This window comes from Phyllostomus discolor, chromosome 9 (assembly GCF_004126475.2).
Source record: "Phyllostomus discolor isolate MPI-MPIP mPhyDis1 chromosome 9, mPhyDis1.pri.v3, whole genome shotgun sequence".
In the NCBI taxonomy this organism is placed as follows: Eukaryota; Metazoa; Chordata; class Mammalia; order Chiroptera; family Phyllostomidae; genus Phyllostomus; species Phyllostomus discolor.
The window spans coordinates 91,846,305-91,865,140 of NC_040911.2; the positions used below are offsets into that span (position 1 = coordinate 91,846,305).

The window sequence follows — 18,836 nt, forward strand, 5'->3', positions numbered from 1 at the left end:
GGGTGACAGAGCAGGGCACGTGAAATGACACGTGGCTGTTTAAGCTTCAGGGTCAATCAAGTTATTTCTGAAAGCTGTACAATTTCACTAACTATTGGACACAGGTTGTTTGGCTATTGCATCATTCTGAGCAATACATTAAAAGAGAGGTGCCAAGTTACAGCCAGAACAAAAGACAGGAACACGGCAAGGGGCTGTGGTGTGTGAATGCACTTGAACTGTGGATAGCTATGGCCAAGCCTGACACTCATGGGCCCCGTGCCAGCACATGCCTGCCCTTGAGAGACCCATCCTCTCCAGGGGCAGAAAGGGCTATGATAGTGATGTTCCCAAGTTTTGTGGTGACACGAAGAAAGAAGTGATGTGCCTGCAGGATGATGAGCTCTTGGGGCAGATGTGGGGGGATGTGTGACGTGCAAGACCCCCAGCCTCGGAGCCAGGACATGAGCCCACAGGGTGGGGGCTTTGTCTCGTCCTTCATCCCTCAGTGTGCAGCCTCTGGAAAAGCATCCAGTGCATAGTAGGCCTTCAGTACGTATGTGTTCCCTGAGCGACTGCAACCAGTCTGAGCGCAGTGTGTGGAGACGGAGCTGAAGTCGCCTCTGCAGGGTCTCTCTGCACTGAACACTCTTGCGGTAGAACACAGAGAGCACAGCTCAGGCCGGGCCTGGGGCAGGGCGCAGGGGGTGGGGTGCGGGGGCGGCGGGCAGGTGTCACCAGCCGGTGACGAGGAGGTTCAGAGGGCACCGGGCACCTGTGGGGCTGAGGCCAAGACCACGAGGTGCGGGGAAAGGGCAAATGGGAGGAGGGAGCTCCAGACGTGGCAGCCCCTAGACGTGGCCTGGGTGTGGCTCTCTTCCCCAGACAGCAGGATGGTGCCCTGTGGGCCAGGCCCGGTGACATGTGCACAGAGAGGTAGGTGGCCACGGTGTACTGTGCTCAGTAGGGAGGGTGTGTCTCTGGCCTTTGAGCTCTGTGTCCCGAGCTCGAAGGTAAGGCTCCGAAAGGTCAGGTCTGTTCTGAGTCACCCTGCTAGTGACTGACAGGCAGGACTCCATCTCTCATCTCTGACTCTGGAGCCTGATCTTTTGTCACTCTGCTAAAAAAAAAAAAAGCGAGGCCGCTGGCATGAGGCAGGCGTGGAGCCTGAGGCGAGAGCCGGGCCTCAGTCTGGGTCAGTGCAGCACCGGGGCCGGGGGTCAGTCTGAGGACAGGGCCAGACCTCGGCCAGGGGGCCGAGAGGCCGGGGCCCGGAGCAGCTGGCTTCCTGGGCTCTCTGCAGCCGGCCAGGAGACAGTGTCCCGGGGGTGGCGACAGGGTCTGCCAGAGCCCCCGGCTCCCTCACCCCCCATCCCTGGCCTCGCTTGACCCTCCTCCCCGGGGTGAGGAACTGGCCTGGCCCTTGTCCTGGAGGAGGCTGCAGCTGCCCCCGCAGCCCTGGTCCCAGCAGACAAAGGCACTTTCTTTCCCAGCACAAGGTCCCGATTGCATGTTGCCCTGGATCCAGAGGCTCCTATGAAGGAAGTGGTTCCCTCCCAGGCTGTGTGCGTGTGCGCCCATGTGTGTGCGTGTGCGCGCATGCACCCTGGGTCCCAAGGAGCTGGGCCCAAAGAGCTGGGTCATCAGGGCAGTCAAGCCCTCTACCTTCCTCCTGGTTCTGGCCCAGCATTTCCGAGTCTGCACCCTTTGTATGTGTATGTCTTTGGGTGTGTATGCATGCACACACGTGTCAGTGGACTTGTATGTATGAGCATGTTTGAGCATGTCCCTGCAGCTGTGTGTGTGACTGCCTAGGTATATGTATAAACCTGTGCCTATCTCTGTGTACACCAGCACATACCTACACATTTGCACGCCTGTGTATCTGTGTAGCTGCCTCTACCTAAGTGCTTTTGGGTGTGTGTGTATGTTTCCTGTGTGTTCACACGAGACACTAGGTACCGGCCCCCACCTCTGTGGCCTCTGGCCATTCCTTCTCCCACTTCACCACCCCCGGCTGCTGCTGGGCAGTGTGTGAGGCCTCCTGAGGTTGTCCCTTTCTTCTCGAACCCCACCCCCACCTCTGCATGAGTCTGGGAACAACCTGGCCCCTGTCAGCCCGGGCAGGAACACAGGTTTGCACAGCTTGGCTCAGCCCGTACACTTTTCAAAAGTTCCCTGGCTCTCAGCCGAGCTCTTTGCAAAAAGGCTTGTGGGGGATAGCCTAACGGGAAGGTGGGGACCCTGTTGAGGGGGTTCAGGACCCCCGTTCCAAGCCCCAAGATGAAGTGGGAGCATCAGTCAGCAGAGCCTCCCTGGGGAAGGGCTCTGCACCCTCAGGCTGAGCTCAGTCTGGGACCCCCCCACCTCCAAGGAGGGGACACAGCATCTCAGGGTCTCATGCCCAGGGTGGCAGCGCTGGGAGGGACTGAGCACAAAGGAAGTGAGGCCCAGAGGTGCTTCAGGTCATTCAGGGAGCCCCTCCAGGGCACCCTGCTGTTCCTGGCCCTAGCGACCTGTTGGTGGGTCGCCCTGGGTATGCCCGCTCACAGGGTGGTGGGTGCTGCCCTCATGCACAGCCTCACATGAGGCTCCTGGCCCGCTCAGAGCCCAGACTCCAGACCCCAGAGCAGAAAGTCAGCGCTGGAGCGGCACTAATGTCACGGGTGGGCCTTGTCCAGCACCCACCCGCCTTGGGATTGCAGGGCCCTCCGGCTGGTTTCTCCCAGTCCCCGCTCCCCAAAGCACAGGGGTGGGGGCTTTCCACACTGCTCTCTCCTCACTGATGTCCAGGGCTCCACCCCTAGCGGCACAGGGGTCGCGAAGGTGTCCTAGGGTGTTCCAAGGAGGGCTGTCCCACGGGGTAAGAAGATCTGACCCTGAGTGAAGCCCAGGGCCCAGGTGGCAGCCACTCACACTGGCCTGCCCACAGGACCAGGGAGCTGCTCTGGAGGAGGTGCCGCAGCCGCGTGAGGCGGGCGGCCCGTGGCCCTGGGGGTGCCGGAGCCGGGCAGGATGTGCTCCCGGGGGGGCTGGCCCCTTGCAACCCCACCAGTCCCCACCAGCGCCCCCTCTCCTCTCCCCTCCAGGAGCCCTTTTCTAGGTCGGGGAGGGATGGTACCGGAAGCTTTGCTCTCACCTGCCACGTGTGTCCAGGCCACAGGCTTCTTTTGAAACTCCAAAGCCAGGCAGAAAATCTTGTTTTTTTCCCCAGTGTTCGCTGTCCCTGAGAAATGAGCACAGCCTGGCTGACGGCACAGTGGGAAAGGGAGAGAGGCACCAAAGGGCACAAGGAACAACTGAAAACCACAACACACGGGCCCAGGGTTTCCCGCATGCTGCACCCATACAGTGGACTCCCCAGAGAGAACGCCCCTTTGAGGGGATGTTTAATCGCTTCGAGCTCCTGCCCCTTACAGAGGCTGGATGGCTGGGCTGGTGTGGTCTGGCTGTGGAACACGGCCCCTGCCCCTTGGGCCTGTTTTGGGTGCTGGGTTGTGTGCTGAGGGTGCAGGGGCCTCCACATCCGGCCCAGGGGGTGCCTCTCCATCCCCTCCCTGCACGGGATGCTCATTACCTCTAACTGATCTGGGGAGAGGGGGAAGTGGCTGCAGGAGCTTAGCCGGTGAGAGCACCCCCTCCTCTGGCCCATCATCCCGCCAGCGCCCTCTCTCAGATGCACCCTACGCTAGGGGTATCCAAATTGAGGGCCCGGTTCCTTATACTGCTTCCGGTTGGGGGAATGCCACAGGGGACTGGGGAGGACAGCAGGAGGGTCTTCCAACTGCAAGCCCCAGGGGCTGGGCTTGGGGGCTCTCCTCAGGCCCCAGTAGCTCGCCCGACAGGCCTGCACGCTCCCTAGGCCCCTCCAAAGGCATTTCCCCGGGCCTTGGCAGCCCCTCTGCCTCTTTGCTGGCCTGGAAAGTTTGGGATCTGTGGATGGAAAAGCCTGGATCAGAGCTGGAGTGGGGATGGGGGTGAAAGGCGGGTGGGTGGGAGCGGAGCCTTGTGTTTTCCTGGTCTGGCCTCCTCTTGCTCTGAGCCAGGAAAGAGGCTAAATATACCTCAGCGGCCCCGAGCCACTGACCGCCCTGCTCAGCCGGGACCCCTCTCAGACCCCGCTCTCCTCCCCCCACTCACTCCTGCAGAGGGGCTGACGGTGCGATCACTCGCACCTTGGAAGTCCCCAGGGATCCTCAGGGAACCCAGACGTGCTGGAGACAGAGAAGGGGAGGCCCAAGTGCCCTTCCGAGGGGTGCAACAAGGGGTTGCACCGCTTGGACCACTGGGTCAAGGGGTCTAATGATTAGGCCAAGGTGATTTTGCAAAGCGGCTTCAGTCCCACCTCCCGCCTGGTATTGGCAAGTGCCCAGCTTCGTGCCCCGAGTGGGACTGCAACCCGTCTCTGGACACCCCCTTCCCGGGGTGCAGGGCTCACCCCTGTGGGGGCCGCCGGCTGCCGGCGCTGCACTGACCTGAATGCCTGAACCTCCCCTAGTGTTCTGCTTCCTAGAGCCAGCTGGGCATCCCGGGGTGGGGGGTGGACAGGACTCTGTGTTCTCCTGCGTCACCGGCTGGTTGCGGCAAGAGCCTGCCACAGCTCAGGGCTCTGCAGTCACTCAGGTAGCAGCTGTGTGCTCTGTGCGCCAGCTCCCACCTGCAGACATGTGTCCGCTTGGAGGACTTCTGGAGAATTCGAACGGATTGCATACATTAAAAAATCAGGAGACTTTACACAAACACCTGAATTTCCGTCCTGTGTTGGAAAAAACATCAGGGCGTCAGGCAACACGAGGCCACGTTCCTGCACGGCCCTGGTTGGCTGTAGCTGGTGGCGCCCGACCCTTTCAGTGAGGGCAAGAGGTTTCCAGTTTCCATCGTCCCCACCTCTTCTTGTGCCTTAAATCCGGCCCGTGTCACTCTTCTATGCCACCTGCCTCACCTGGCAGGTGTGCGAGTTTACAAACATTGCTCTACCCAGAGAACAGGGGCCACGGGCCACTGAGGTGGGCCCAGGTGGGCGCAGACCCATTTCTTATTCCCTGGGGGGTACGGCCATGCAGGCAGGGACAAAGCCCCACAGCTCTCCACTTTGTCCGCCACCACAAAGAACACCTAGGGCCGCTCTCTCCGACATCCACAGTTGCTGCAAAGGGGGATGGAGGTAAGTCTGGCTTGACTTGTTCTTGGTAAACCCTTGGCACAATCTTTTAAAGGTCATTCCTACCACTGCATCCTCTAGGGCCGACGTCAAAGTTACTGGGCTGTAGTTACCTGAATCGCCCATCTTCCCTTCCTGAAAATGGCAGGACTTCCTCCCGCCTGTCTCCTGCCCCTTGGCCGGCACCCACGGCTGCTCGGAGAGCCACATCGGTTCCGTCACAGTAGCCGTCGCTCCCTTTGTGAAACCCGCACTGGCTGCAGGAGACTCGAATGTGGAATAGCAGCCCCGCAATGTCCGGTGTTGAGCAGAGTCAGGAGAGGGTTATGTCCAGCTGATTCTGTGGTCCTGTGGGTTGGTCATGCCCCCCTACTGGACTCTGAGGTCCCGATAGCAGGGGGGTGTCTGACCTCCTCCTACCTCCTCAAGCACAGCCCAGCTTGGAGCACAGCAGGACGGGGTGTCCAAGGGCTCAGTGCCTCAGGGAGGCCGTGGGTTGGGGCCTGATGGTGTTGGCTGCTGCCCATGGTTACGGGAGGGAGACGGGATGCGATGGGAACTCACTTCTCCCTGCACAGACTTGGTCCCAGCTGCTCTTTCCCGTCTTCCTTTGAACTCAGCCTCCAGGATGTGGCCGTTGGCCCGCCTGGGCCGGGCACCCGTCTGGGGCTCCAGTCGCTGCTCCCTTGCGCTCAGCTTCCCCACATCTGGCCTTCCTGCTGCTGGAGCTCCAGGTGGGACAGCAACCCACATGTGCTCACCTTCTGGGCCCGTGCCCTGCAAGGCCCCCCTCTGCTCGTCTGCTGGTAGCCAGCCCGCGGTCCCTGCCTGGTCGGGACTGTTTCTCCGGCCCCTTCCCAGGGCATGGGCGGTTTTGCCTGCCGGTCCCTAAACCCGTGTCCTGCCCCTCCCCTGTCTGGGTCCCCCAGACTCTCCTTCTGCCCCTTCTGGGTCTTCTTCCTAAAAACTGTCCCCTCGCATCAGCAGCTTCACATCTGCCCTCTGGCTCCCCTTCTCCACCCCAAACAGGATGCAGTGTGAGGAGGAGAGGGCAGGGCAGGACTCCAACTTTTCCTCTGAAGCGAAAGGACGCCCGTGGGCCTGGAGGCAGACCCTCGAGGGGACGCCTGAAACGCAGGGCATTTTGACGTTTGTTTCTTCTTAACAGTAGATGTCACTCTTATATCCCAGTATATGATTCCTATTTCTACAAAAGCATGTTTAACATAAAAAATATCTTAAATCCCTTAGTTTCTGCACTGCATCTGTGAATAAAACTGACGCTGGGAAGCAGGGTCGGCGGGTGTTTTCTGCGAAGGGCCGGACAGTGACGGACTGTTCCTGGCCCGGCAGGCAGGCCACGTGGCTGTGTGACAGTCACGCAGCCCTGCTGTCCTGGTGTGGAAGCGGCCACACGCAACACACGCAGGAATGTGGGTGGCTGGGCTCCAGCAAAGCTTTGTTCGTGAAAGCTCTGAGATCTGAATTTGGTGTGATACTCATGTGTCATGGAATCTTCTTCTTTTGACTTTCCCGTTATTTGAAGATGTGAAGTCCATTCCTGGCTTGCAGGCGGCGCCAAGGCAGGCGGCAGCGGCGGGCCGTGCTTGGCCCGCGCCACTCTGGGAAGACAGTGCTGGGCCTGAGCTTTGGGGATCAGACCCACCTGTACATTTTTGTTCTCCTGACAAACTGCCACTGAAGGCAGGTGACAACCTACTGGAGCCTCGCCTCACCGTGGGGACACGTTGTGGGATGCGCTCGTGCCTGTCGAGGCCGGGCACGGGGACCTGGGGCCCTGGGGCTGGGCCACGGGGTGTGGAGGAAGGTCTGGGTCAGGGCCTGCTGCTGCCTGCTTCCTGGCAGCCCCTGAAGCACCCAGCACAGTAGGTGGGTGATCCACGAACACTCTAGGGGCGAGAGGTGAGCCGTTTTCACACCAAAAGGCTGGACCAAAGCCCTTCCCACTGGGATTCCTGGCCCTGCTTCCGGGTCACGGCTCAAACTTCCAGTGGAAATGAGGCTCGGGCCTTTAGAGATGCCCCGTTGTCAGGGAGACTCACTTCACAGCATCTGCAATTTGCCTCTTTTCAGAAAGACCTGCAGGATTTCTCCCCCTCTCCCTTCCCCTGGGCCCTTCCAGCCGGGCAGTTTCCCCCACTCCCTAAACCTTCCTTTCTACCTTCTAAGACTGGATGCTGCTTCTCGCATGGACCCTTGGACCTGGGCTGTTGAGTCCAGACACACCATGTCCCGAGGCTTGTGTGGCAGGATGGGAAGGAACATCTCTCCTGGGCACCTGCTGCTCTGGCCGCAGGGCTGGCTGTCGTAGCCCAGGGGCAGCCAGCCCCAGGCCTGACTGGACGTCCCGTCCTGACCGCCCTGCTGGTCAGCTTACGGCTCTGAAAACAGTCTTTCCGGGCCCCCAAACCCCACTCCACCATTTAGCAGCTAGGAGATTGGGGAAGTTGTTCAGCCCCCTTGTGCCTTGGTCCTGTCACCTGTAAGGTGGCGATAACCTCATGCGGTTATGGTGGGGACCAAGGACATGGCCACGGGGCCCTCAGAACAAGTCCATCCAAGGAAGTGTCTAGTAAATGTGTCACTCCACAGAGTAAGGCCACCAGAGAAAACGTCTGAATACGTACATTTAAATTCCAGACAAGTAAGATTATGTACCAAATATTGCATGGGTATACTTACACCAAGGAAGTTTATGTGAAATTCAGACCTAACTAGGTGTCATTCCCTTGACCCCCCACATCTGGCACCTGCACACCAGGGAGGGCCTCCCCCCTCCCAGCCCCACTAGTCTCCTCACCCCTTAGTTCCCTCCAGGCCAGCGGGCTCATATGGGAAGGGCTGTGGGGAGAGCCAGGCCAGAAAGCCTGCGTCTTGCACTGTTTTGACGCCCCACACCCACTCTGTACTTACCTTGGGGCGGGAGCAAGAGCTTCCTTATCCTTTCTTGCTAGAACCTTGGCTCGATTACCTTATCTTTCCAGGAGACTGGTAATCCTCACCTCCCCAGCTACTCAGGAGTACAGACAAACCACCTGTCAAGCGCCACTTTAAGCACCTGACACTGATCGCTTCGATAGACCCCACAACGCCCTGTAGGTCCAGGTTAGAATGACCCCTGTCCTACAGATGTGGAAGGCAGTGCTCCCCCCACCCCCGACCCAGGGTTCCACCGCCCCTTCCCCTCCTCCTGGGTCTATCGCCCCCTCCTCTTCTGGGCCCGGGGTTAGGGCCGAGCCAGAGCGCAGACCCACTGTGGTCACCACCACCCTCGGGTCTTCAGCTCCAAACCGATCTCATGGAACACCCCCTTGTGGGAGCCTGTACCGACTCTACCCCTTTCCCTTCTCTCCTGTCTCGTCCCACAGGTGCTCTGGCGAGTCTGAAGACGAGGCCTGGGGGCAACACGAGCCACCTGTCCTGCGGACCTGCCCTCTTGCTCCTGGACCTCAGACACTGCATCCTGAGAAGCCAAGGTGCTGGCCGCAGGGCTGGGTGAAGTCCTCCCTGGCTGGCCAAAGAAAGAGATCCTTCTGGGATTTGCAGACCAAATGAACAGTCATTTTTGCAAGAAACCATTTTGAGAAATCTGGTGTGAATGAATGAAATATACACTTTTCCAAAGGGTGTGACCTGACCGTTTCCAGCGCCAATGTTTCCGAGTGTGATTCGGTCAGAGCTGGTTTCTGAGGTTGAGGGGACCCAGCTGGCTATCACAAAGGCTCAAGTGTTCCAACCTCGGGCGGGTGGGACAGAGGGGCCCACCCCAGCTCTGTTCTCCGTGATTGATGAGAGCGCTCTGCGGCCTTCTGTTGGCTTTCATTAGGCAGACTGCATGCCAGTGTCTCTACCCGGCAACCAAAACACCGAGAGGACAAAGGTCACTTAGGGAGCACACACACAAACACTGGAACACTGACCCAAGGTACTGGGCTACCTGGACGCCTCCGCCCTTGTCCAAGGAGGCAGCATTTATCGGAGCAGGCTTGGAGGTCACGAATGAAACCGAGACTCTCCTACCTATTCTGTATAAATCACTCCTCTACCCAGGACAGCTTTCCAAGTCTCGACTAAAGGTCTACAAAGCCTATACTACATCCTTACTTTGAAAATGGTGGCAGGACACTCAGGCTTATAAAACCATGTCCCACCCACCTCCTATGCTATTCATGTACCACCTGTTGGTACTTAGTAGGACCCAGCAAAGGGAGGGGGAGGGTCCTCTCTTGCTCTCAAGTCTCACGGAGACTTCAGCACTTTCTTGCCCGCCTTGTTGACAACTTCTGACATAGCCTTTCCGGGGCTGGAGAGCGATGCTTCCCAAAACTAAGGCTGTAAAGTTCTCAGCAAGCCTCAGCTACTGCTGCATCCCTGTGTTCCCTGGACCTGGTCCAGTCCGCAGAGGTCTACATGTGCCCTGAATCCCAGCTGTGTGGCCGGACTGGAGGTGGGACTTCTGGAACGGGCTGGGGGAAGTAGGGTCGCCCTGGCATTCGGGTGGAATCTGGGGAGCTGTGCCATGCCCCTTTGAACCATGTGCTCTGGGAGGCCAGGGACAGATCAAGTCAACCCTGCTGAATGAACACCGGCAAGCCCCCTACGGGGCGCACCTAGGAAAGACTGAGTTCTTGTGTGCAAGTGATTCATTCAGAAAGGGCCCAGGCAGCAAGAGACACCCCAGTGCCACTGAAGTCCTCACATACAAATTTGACTTTTCGACTTTTTTCTTTTAAATCCAGGATCAAGACCACAGACAATTTATTATGTAAGACACAGGGTGAAGAACGACCACGGGAAGTTATGGCTGTGTGTGACATGGGGTTTGATGAAAAGGCTCAAGTTGGCTGAAGAGAGTTTAAATTTGGCTTTTGCTCTTGAAAACGTCAAAATAATCATAAGAAGCACTTATGCCTTACAGAGAAAGTAATCCACAAAGTGTCATTTTCATTTTGCAAACAGGGACACAATAGCAGTCAAATATAAGCCTAAACACCCAGAGAGTTAACATACAGGTTCGGTAAGCTGTAACAAGGGGTAGAGCATGCTGGTGGGTTTGTGAGTCAAATCCATACTGAACCCTGTGACCTGCTGGAGGTTCTAAGTGGAACCTGGGGAGAGCAGCTTCTCCGTACAAAACGACGAGGACGACGACGACAGTGAACACCCAGGCTCCGCCGGGCGCCTATAATACTCATTCGCAGTAAGGCTTTCAAGATACAGGAATTTTTATAGCATTTGTATTTTAAGAATTTAGGGCAAATACATTTTTTTTCTACTTGATAAAAAGAAAATTAGTACTTAAAAGGTTCAAAAATATATCGATTGAGTGATTTTTTTACATAAATAAATTATATTGATTTTTAAGGATTTAACAGCTGAAAAAACCCTTTCTGCTTCCACTGGAGGCAAAACTGAACAAAATGTTAGTTAAATAGAGAGAGCAGCATTTCCAAGAAATCTGTTGTCAGCACTATAGACCATCTATGCTATAAAGATGTCATTAAATAGGATTTGTTCAATTACTGGATTCTTTCTTCTTATATGATCAGTTATAGACCTTCTGATTTATAGCTCTGATTCACAAAACTGGGACTCCACTTTTTGAAAATACACGATTGATTTTTCTGGTCACGATTTAACAGACTTCTTTGAGATGCTCATTTTAACATTTACATAATTTATAATCCCAAATGTATAAAAGACAATGACAAAACCATCATAAATAAATAATGCAAACTGAAATAGTTATGTCAAACTTTTGGACCTTCTGATAAATTAGCAAAAATGGTAACAGAAAAAAGTAAAAAATACAGTAAATTGTGACAACAAAAATGTGAAACTGGTACTAGCAACACTTCCGACATTCCCAGCGGTCCTGCACGGCCCGGCGCCCCCAGAGCACTGGACCACGAGCTCACGTCAAGTCTCAGAGTGCAGACGGCCGACAGGGAGTGAGGTGTCGGGGGTGGGGGGTGGGAACACGAGTGGAGTGGGGAGGCCAAAGGAAATGGGCCTACGTGCTGCTCAGGCAGGAAAAAGGAAAATGAAGTCAATTTGCAACAGTCTTGACTAACCTGATGATTTGGAATCTGGGTCCAACTGCAATACAGAAAACCGAATAGAGAGAAGATGGAGGAAAAAAACTTTTCACAGTCATGTAAAAGGTGGTACACCCGTGTTGTGACAACCTCAGATAACTTTGACAACAGGACCTAGGCAAGTGTCAAGTGCCGAGTGAGTGTTTCCTCGCAGGCTCCTGATCCCTGGTGAGCGAGCGCACGGAGGACAGGCCCGCCGGCCCGGCAGCGCCTGGAGCAGCTCTGCAGGGCGAGGGGGCGGCGTGTGGCTCCACGAGGGCGAGCCCCTCACCCACCCCCATCACCGGCGACCACTTGGGGTATGTAAAGCTTCCTCATACTGAGAATCATCCTTTAGCTCGGGAGAGAACGTACATCTATAAAGTAATGCCTTAGTCAGTGTTTCTTCTTGCTGCAGGTGTCTGGAAAACCCAAAGGGGGAAGTTAATTTACTACCAGTAAGGTTTCTGTTTCATAAGGAAATGAATATATGCATTTTCAGCCATTAGTTATATACTTCTGTCTATACTAGTCATTTAGTAATCATAAAATAGGGAAATATTTTAACTAAAAAATGTGCACCGGCACTTCCTTTTCCTGTGCTTTTTGGTTCCCCATGACATTCCTCTCACCCGGTCCGGCTCACAGGAGGAAAGAGCTGCTGCCCCGTCCCTCAGGCTCAGCCTCAGCCCTGCAACGGGAGCCCGGGGACAGCTTCCGCCGCCGAGTTCCTCCGCAGGCCGGCGGGAGACTGGGAGGAGGGGGCAGGGCGTGCCACCAGGTACTGCGTTCACTACGGCTGCTGGAATGGACAACGGGACCACAGAGTGCGGATTCTGCGCCTCCTAGACTAGGTCAACGATACTTAGCTAACGGAGTGGCAAGACCCTGCAACTACGAACATCTGTTACCGTAGTTCTCGGACAGGAAATCAGGTAGGTAAATATTACTTATGGAAACACAGGTTCTTATGAAGGTGGAGGGAGGGGAGTAACAAACCTTTATGGGATAAGAAACTTACGAGTCACATCGTCTCTGAAATGAAAGCACAGTTCTAATGGGTGTCACCGGTGGAGTCTTTGAGGCCCCCGTCCCCAGGCGGCGCCGCGTGCTCGCTCTCGGGGGGCACAGGCGCCCCGGGCTCGGGGAAGTTCTGATCGCTGCCCGGCCCCCTGTCCGACCCGGGAGCAGACTCGGGGTTGGGGTTCGGGTGGTCCCCTTTTGTTTTCTTCTTCTTCCTCTTCTGGCTCTCCAGCCCCGCCATTTCCGAGTGTCTGCCCTGCTGCATGGTGGGCAGAGCCATGCCCATGCCGGGGGAGAGGAACATGGACGGGTAAAGGAGTCCAGGGGACACTCCTGGGATGAGAAAGGGGTTAAAAGCCACAGGACTACTCGTAGTTATTGCGGGTTCGGACTGATCAGAATACGGACTAGGACCAGGCCTGTCTTCGGCTAAAGCGTCCGTTTTTACATCATGGCTACTCGGCTTGTCTTCTACAGTCTGTTCGGTCACTGGTGTGCCACTTTTCGTTGTGCTTGACAGAGGCGCTGGAGCAGAAGTGCAGGCAGTTGCCATGGGGGCGTTGAGGAGTCCCCCGACCCCAAACATCTGGGGCACGGCAGCCATTCCTGGCAGCATCATGGGCAGCATGCTCAAGGTGCTTTTGACCTCTTCGCCTGTGGGCATCGTGGCGAAGCCAGCCGGGAACCCCAGCAGCCCTGTGAGCGGGATGCCCGGCACATTCCTCATGTTCTGAAGCCCCACCAGGTCCATCCCAGCGATCAGTCCGTTCATGAACAGCGGCCCCATTCCGGAGGGAGAGTCCGCCACCATGGCGGGAGCTTTCAGGAGCTCGCTCCGAGGTCGCCTCCCCCTCCTGCGGGGGCCTGCATCCCGCAGGACAGGCTCAGCCAGGGTGTGATTGAACTTGTTTTCTGGGAGAAAGCCCTGGAAAAGGACAAGGAAACACAAGATGCTGAAGGTCACTGGATGATGGGAGGTCACCTGGGGCTCTGCCCAGGCGGTCCTGCCCAACTCCTCAAAGGGTCCCCCAGTGGCACCGCCTCCTGCGCACCTACTGCCGGGGCTTCCTCCCTCAGAGACCGACGGCCTGTCACCGTCAAGCGGCGCCTCCCACCTGCGCACTGTGCAAAAGCAGTGTCTACCCTGTGGCGAAGCCAGCAGAGTGCTGGGAGCTAGAGACCAGTACTAAAAAGATGCCCAGGTCTTAGTCAAGACTTTCATAAATTTATTGAGGTACAGCTGACATAACATTGCATTAGTTTGGTGGTACCACGTAAAAAACCACACGGAACACTTCAGGAATTTGTGTGTTGTTCTTGCGCAGGGGCCATGCTCATCTCCTCAGAATCATCCCAATTTTAGTGTATGTGCTGCTGAAGTGAACACGGTCAAGACTCTTGCGGTCGAGACCCCTTGTCCCGACTGCTACATCTGTCTTCCTCACGACACAGGAAGGTTTTCAGCCACAGCCACAGAGCAGGGTGGGTAAGAGGGTTTTGGAGCACACTGACCCGACGTCCCACCCTAGCGCTGCAGGCCCCTCGCCGTGGGACCCGGGCCGAGTCAGTTCCAGTCAGAATTCTGGTGAGACAGGACCAGGACGCCCGTCTTGCAGGGTTCCTGGGGGTGAAGTGCTTAATACCTTGCCCAACCCACGGGAGCAGCCCCGCTAAAGGGGCCCTACTGGCTGCGTGTGTGCCCCACGCCCCTCCGGATCAGCAGCTCCTGGAGGGCAGCCACTCTCATACGCCCACGCGTCTGTTGAGAAAATAAAAGCATTCTTGATGATCACTGATGAACTGTGTCAAAATGCAGCGATGCTCTGGTCTCGCTGAAGGGAGACGACCTACCTTCCTGGACAGAGGTTTGCTCTCCTGTTTCCTTACCGGTGGAGAGCGCCAGGCTTAAGCACTCTGCCCTCAAGGGCTGAGCTGTGACTGTGACTGTGCCTGGGACTCACAGCCATACCTGCACACAGGATACCTGGCACGCACGTCGGAACACCTCACCGTGACACACCTGGGTGATTTAGCCAAGGAGAGGCATGGAGGAGGACCCGCTGCCCTAACGCACCGGTGAACGGCAGGCAGATGGGGAAGAAAGCGCCTGCTTGAGAAGGGGTGCGGTCACGTGCCCCTGCCCGTGACTGCAGCTCAGGAGCTCTGCAGGAAAGAGGGTGCAAGGACCCGTCCTACTCTCCCAGTTCACGGTCTGCTTGCAGAGACCTAAACCAACCACTGCCACTGCAATGCAATTAACTCTGAATGTGTTTCAAACATAGCCAGATCAATCTCCAGCAAAGGGAGAGAAATGTTTTCCCCGCACAGAAAGAGAGACATTTCTTTCAGGACTCAGTATCTGAAATGCCCATACCCCCCTCGGGATACCCCCCACACTCCTCACTGCCATCTTTACATTCACCAAGGTGACGCACGCGCACTGTTTTAAAGGCCAACTGTGCTTCTGTGGTCAAACGGTCTCAGCCTTCTGTGTTCAGAGGAGTGTAAAGGAAACGCCCTTCCCCTGGGAGTCCATGGGGAGCCGACCTCTTTCTGAGCCGCCCTGGCTTTCCTCCCCGTGGTTCCTGTCACAAAGCTGGTGTCCTTCCACAGCCTCCTCTCTGATCTCAGCAAGGGTAAGGCTGAAACGTTCAGCGTGCCCTCCAGAGATCTGTGACCCCGGCTTCACCCCGAGGACAACAGGTCACAGTTAGGGCTGAAGTGTGGAGACGGGGCAGGACGTGGGAGGGCTCAACAGCGAGGCTTCTGGGCTTGGCCCCGGGGAGGCCGGAGGAGCCCATGCTTCTCTGCGGCCGCCTGTGCTGCCTTTACTGGATCCTCAGGTGTGTGGGTGTAAACACCTCCCCTTCCTCCAAGTCTGCAGTGAGTCTGCAGTGAGTGCGGAGCAGAGAGCTGGCGAGAAGCAGCTGGGCCCACCAGCCCACAGCTGGACTTCCTTATCTCTGAGGCTCAAAGGCAGAGACCCAGCCGCACTCCTCGGTGGAGCCTACCTGGAGCAAGAAAGGAGGCACAGGTCCCACCGAGAGACACCAGACAGGCCAAAAAAACCTGTTGTGGCCAGGAGTCCTGGGGAGTGTGGGGAAAGAAGTCAGGGAAGCTAAGGCCATCGAAGGGCTGAGACTGGTGACCGGGCCTGAGAGCAGTTGAGAAATCTCTACCTCCCTGAGGACATCTGCTCTGAACTTTGACCCAGCTGCTCTGGCATTTCCCTCTGGCTCACTGCCTCTCTTCTCCCTTAAGTGTTAAGACAAACTCTCAGAAAAGCCAACAGACTTTGTGTAAGGGGCAGTCGTAGAGACAGGGCCAGTGAGCGACACTGGTTCAGGCTCTCAGTGAGCTGTGGGTACACACGTGTGCGGCGGCAGTGAGCTGTGGGCACACACGTGTGCGGTGGCAGTGAGCTGTGGGTACACACGTGTGCGGCGGCAGTGAGCTGTGGGTACACACGTGTGCGGCGGCAGTGAGCTGTGGGTACACACGTGTGCGGCGGCAGTGAGCTGTGGGCACACACGTGTGCGGCGGCTCCAAACCGAGAAGCAGCGGAGACGCACCGACTCCCACGCAGTGAGGACTGTCAGCAGCAAGGGACACTGGCCATCAGGGTGCCCGTGCAGGGCGTGACGGTGCGACGGAGGAGCAGTAAGAGCGCCGACAGCCCCGTCCACGAGCACTCACTGGAGGCAGGTGCTATGCTAAGGGCTCCGCCTGCCCGAGTGCAGTCAGTCATCACACCGACCCTCGGGCGTCAGCGCTGCCATCACAGCCAGGCCACAGCGGGTCTGCAAACTCACGACACGTGAGAGACGTGCACGTGAAGGTTCCCCGTCCCCCGACACAATGTTGGTTTCGGAGCCCTACATCTGTTTCCCTACGGATACTGAAGAAGAACCAGGTCCCATAAGCCACAGGCAAAAAGCATTGTAACAGTCAATTCTGTCTGACTGAGGAGAAAACTCGCCTTACAGGCCTTGGTTTGGAACAGCAGGAGAGGGAGAAACCTCTCATCCTGTCACATTTGTCCCTCTTCTTCCCTACACACTGAGGGGGCAGGGATGTGGCCCAGGGGGCACGGCTGGCCAGCCCTGGGACCCAGCCCAGGGCTCTCTGCTCCAACCACACCACACCTGTATCTTGTCTCCAAAGGGGGCAGCCTGAGACCTGCCAGGCTGCTCTGTCCTGGGGCATACCGGGCAGCTGCTCACTCTGGTTCTGGGACGATCGCTCGGGGGACACCACCTGTCTGGCTCCCGCTTCTAAACAAAGCTCGTAGGACTCGCTGGATCGGGGTTAGGCTGCAAGCATGATTTCTTACCAGTCTATCTTGAGCCCATTAAGGAAAATCGCCTCATTCTGGGCAACACCGTAGTCTCAGGTCCTTTTTGAGGATAGCCCAGGGCCCTGGCTGGGGCAACCACGGCCCACCCACGGCAAGAGCCAGGGAAAGGTGCTGGGGTGTGTCTCTTTCCTTCATACCCACAAGTGTTCCCTCGTAACTCTCTGGAGGGAAGCCTTTCCGTGGGGAAGAAAACAAACCCAGCCCTCAATAAATAATGCCTCCATCTTATTTTCAAACAGCCTGCTATAAACCAGACGCACTTTAACACACTTGGCTTTGAGCTCATCTGGGCTTACGTGGGACCGGACAGTCCCCTCACGACAGCCTGCATCCTGGGGCCCTGTGGTCTCTCTGGCCCTGCCCACTAAGTTCATGCCCCACTCCTTAGGCATCGAGATGTCCAAAAATGTCCCTTCCCTGCTCTTGTAACAAACCATTGACGCCGAGAGAATGCTGGGCCCTTTCAGAACTGGGAACTTGCCAAGAAGACCCGGCCTGGCCTGGCCACCTTCTCCCCTTCAGACTGGAGAGCGGCAGCAGACAGGCCCCGGGCGTGAGGAGAGCAGTTCTTCACCTACAGCAAAGCAAGAGGCCTGCTGGCAGAGGAAGTCGGCTCTCACCACTTCCTGTGGGAGGGAGAGTCACCCCCGCCACCCAGCTGCTGCCCACCCTCGTCAGATGCCCCTCCCAGCAGCTCTGCGACCACACACAGCGGCCGAGCCGGGCTTTGGCAGCGTTCCCTCCTGGTAATTACACCCTGGGAGCAAACCTGCTTCCTCTTCCAGGGGAGGCCTGGGGAGAGGGCGAGAGGAGCAAGGAGCAAGGAGAAGGAGGCAGACGTGAAGCAGCACTGGAGGCGAAGCTGCTCTGCAGACCACCGCACGGGTGCCCCAACCCAGGAGGAACATCTTTCTTCGTTAGTAGCTGGTAGCATTTATTCCTAGGCCTGCGTGTGCCACCGCTAAACTGAACTGCTGGGTAGAGGAGGAGAAGGTGGAACCAAAACTTCCCTACTCCTCCCAGGAAGGTTAGTAGGTTCAGCTAACAAACATCCACCGGGGAAAAGAGACCTAACAAACAAATGCAGTACGTGGACCCCAATTTTAAAACTCCTGCAAACAGCACAACATAAAACGAAACAAAAAGGAGCTCTAAAAAACATTTTTGGGACAGCTGGAAAAATCTGAATCTGGACTAGATATCAGATATTGATGTTCACATGTGTGATAATGGACATAGTTACATAGGCAACTGTTCTTAGGGGGCGACATGTCATGTTAAATGGCTCGGCAAGGAACGAACAGAAAACCCACACACGCAGATGTGTGTGATGTGGAACAAATGTACCTTGCAAATAAAATACATGAAGCATGTGTGTGTGCACACGTACATCTAACGAGCGGCCACTGTGCACGGGGCCTTCCGAGGGCTGAGCCCCCAGCCTCACGGCAGCACATGCGACGCCAGTCTGCGGCGGAGCCACAGCACACGAAACAGAAGGGGCTGGAGGAGGAGGAAGTCCTTGTGGAATCTGAGCCTGTTTCTAGAAGGGCGGTGTCTCTATGGGAGAGCGAGTGCAGCAAACCCCAGAGGGCTCCTGTCCCGGAACCAGGCAGAGTGCTGCTGTCAGGGCCCGGCGGCTGTGGCCCGCGGGGAGGCCGCGCAGCCCCGAGGACCAGGCGGACGAAGGCTTCCTGCTCCTGCCTTACTGCAGGGAAAGGGCCTCCGGAGCAGGGACCGTGTTTATTTAACAAAGGAGCGAAAGTGCATCTCTGGTAAGAGGCTGGCTTACAGGAACAGCTTAGAAATGGGTTTTCTGGCAAGGGGTCCGTGTCTGCAGGGAGCTATGAACATTAATTTCCAGAGAACATGAGGGAAATTGTCAGACATGTAGAAAGACATGAGAGGGCCAAGGGGGAAACCACATGGTTTTTCTGACAAGTCTCTTAACCAAGAGCTCCGAGCTACAGCAAAGCAAGAACTGGAGGTCTCCACAGGACCACACTGTGCCGAGAGCAGAACAGGGTGGGGATGGAGGAGGGGGGCAGCGTGAGGGCTGGAGAAAGGCAGACAGGATAAGAATTGAAGCAGAATCAGCTCGCACAACACAAGCATGTCTAAGAAAAGGGGTGGGAGGGACATTTTCTGGGGAGAAAGCAAGAGAGCTGGAAAAAGGGCTGCTTGACCAACGTGACGAACTCTCTATCAAGCAGGCCCC

General features: G+C 56.7%; 1 protein-coding gene and 1 non-coding gene across 2 annotated transcripts in view; both read right to left on the minus strand.

The window, feature by feature from the left end:
- Positions 1-9,902: 9,902 nt before the first annotated feature.
- Positions 9,903-18,836, minus strand: part of CHD6 (chromodomain helicase DNA binding protein 6) — a 169,322-nt gene continuing 160,388 nt past the window's right edge. Inside the window, exon 37 of the mRNA XM_028525117.2 lies at positions 9,903-13,186. Coding sequence (XP_028380918.1) covers positions 12,293-13,186 — 894 coding nt within the window. The 3' untranslated portion in view covers positions 9,903-12,292. The remainder of the gene's footprint in view (positions 13,187-18,836) is intronic.
- On the minus strand, positions 13,542-13,648 carry LOC114507128. Its single transcript, XR_003685404.1, has one exon. It is a non-coding gene; the product is annotated as a U6 spliceosomal RNA (small nuclear RNA).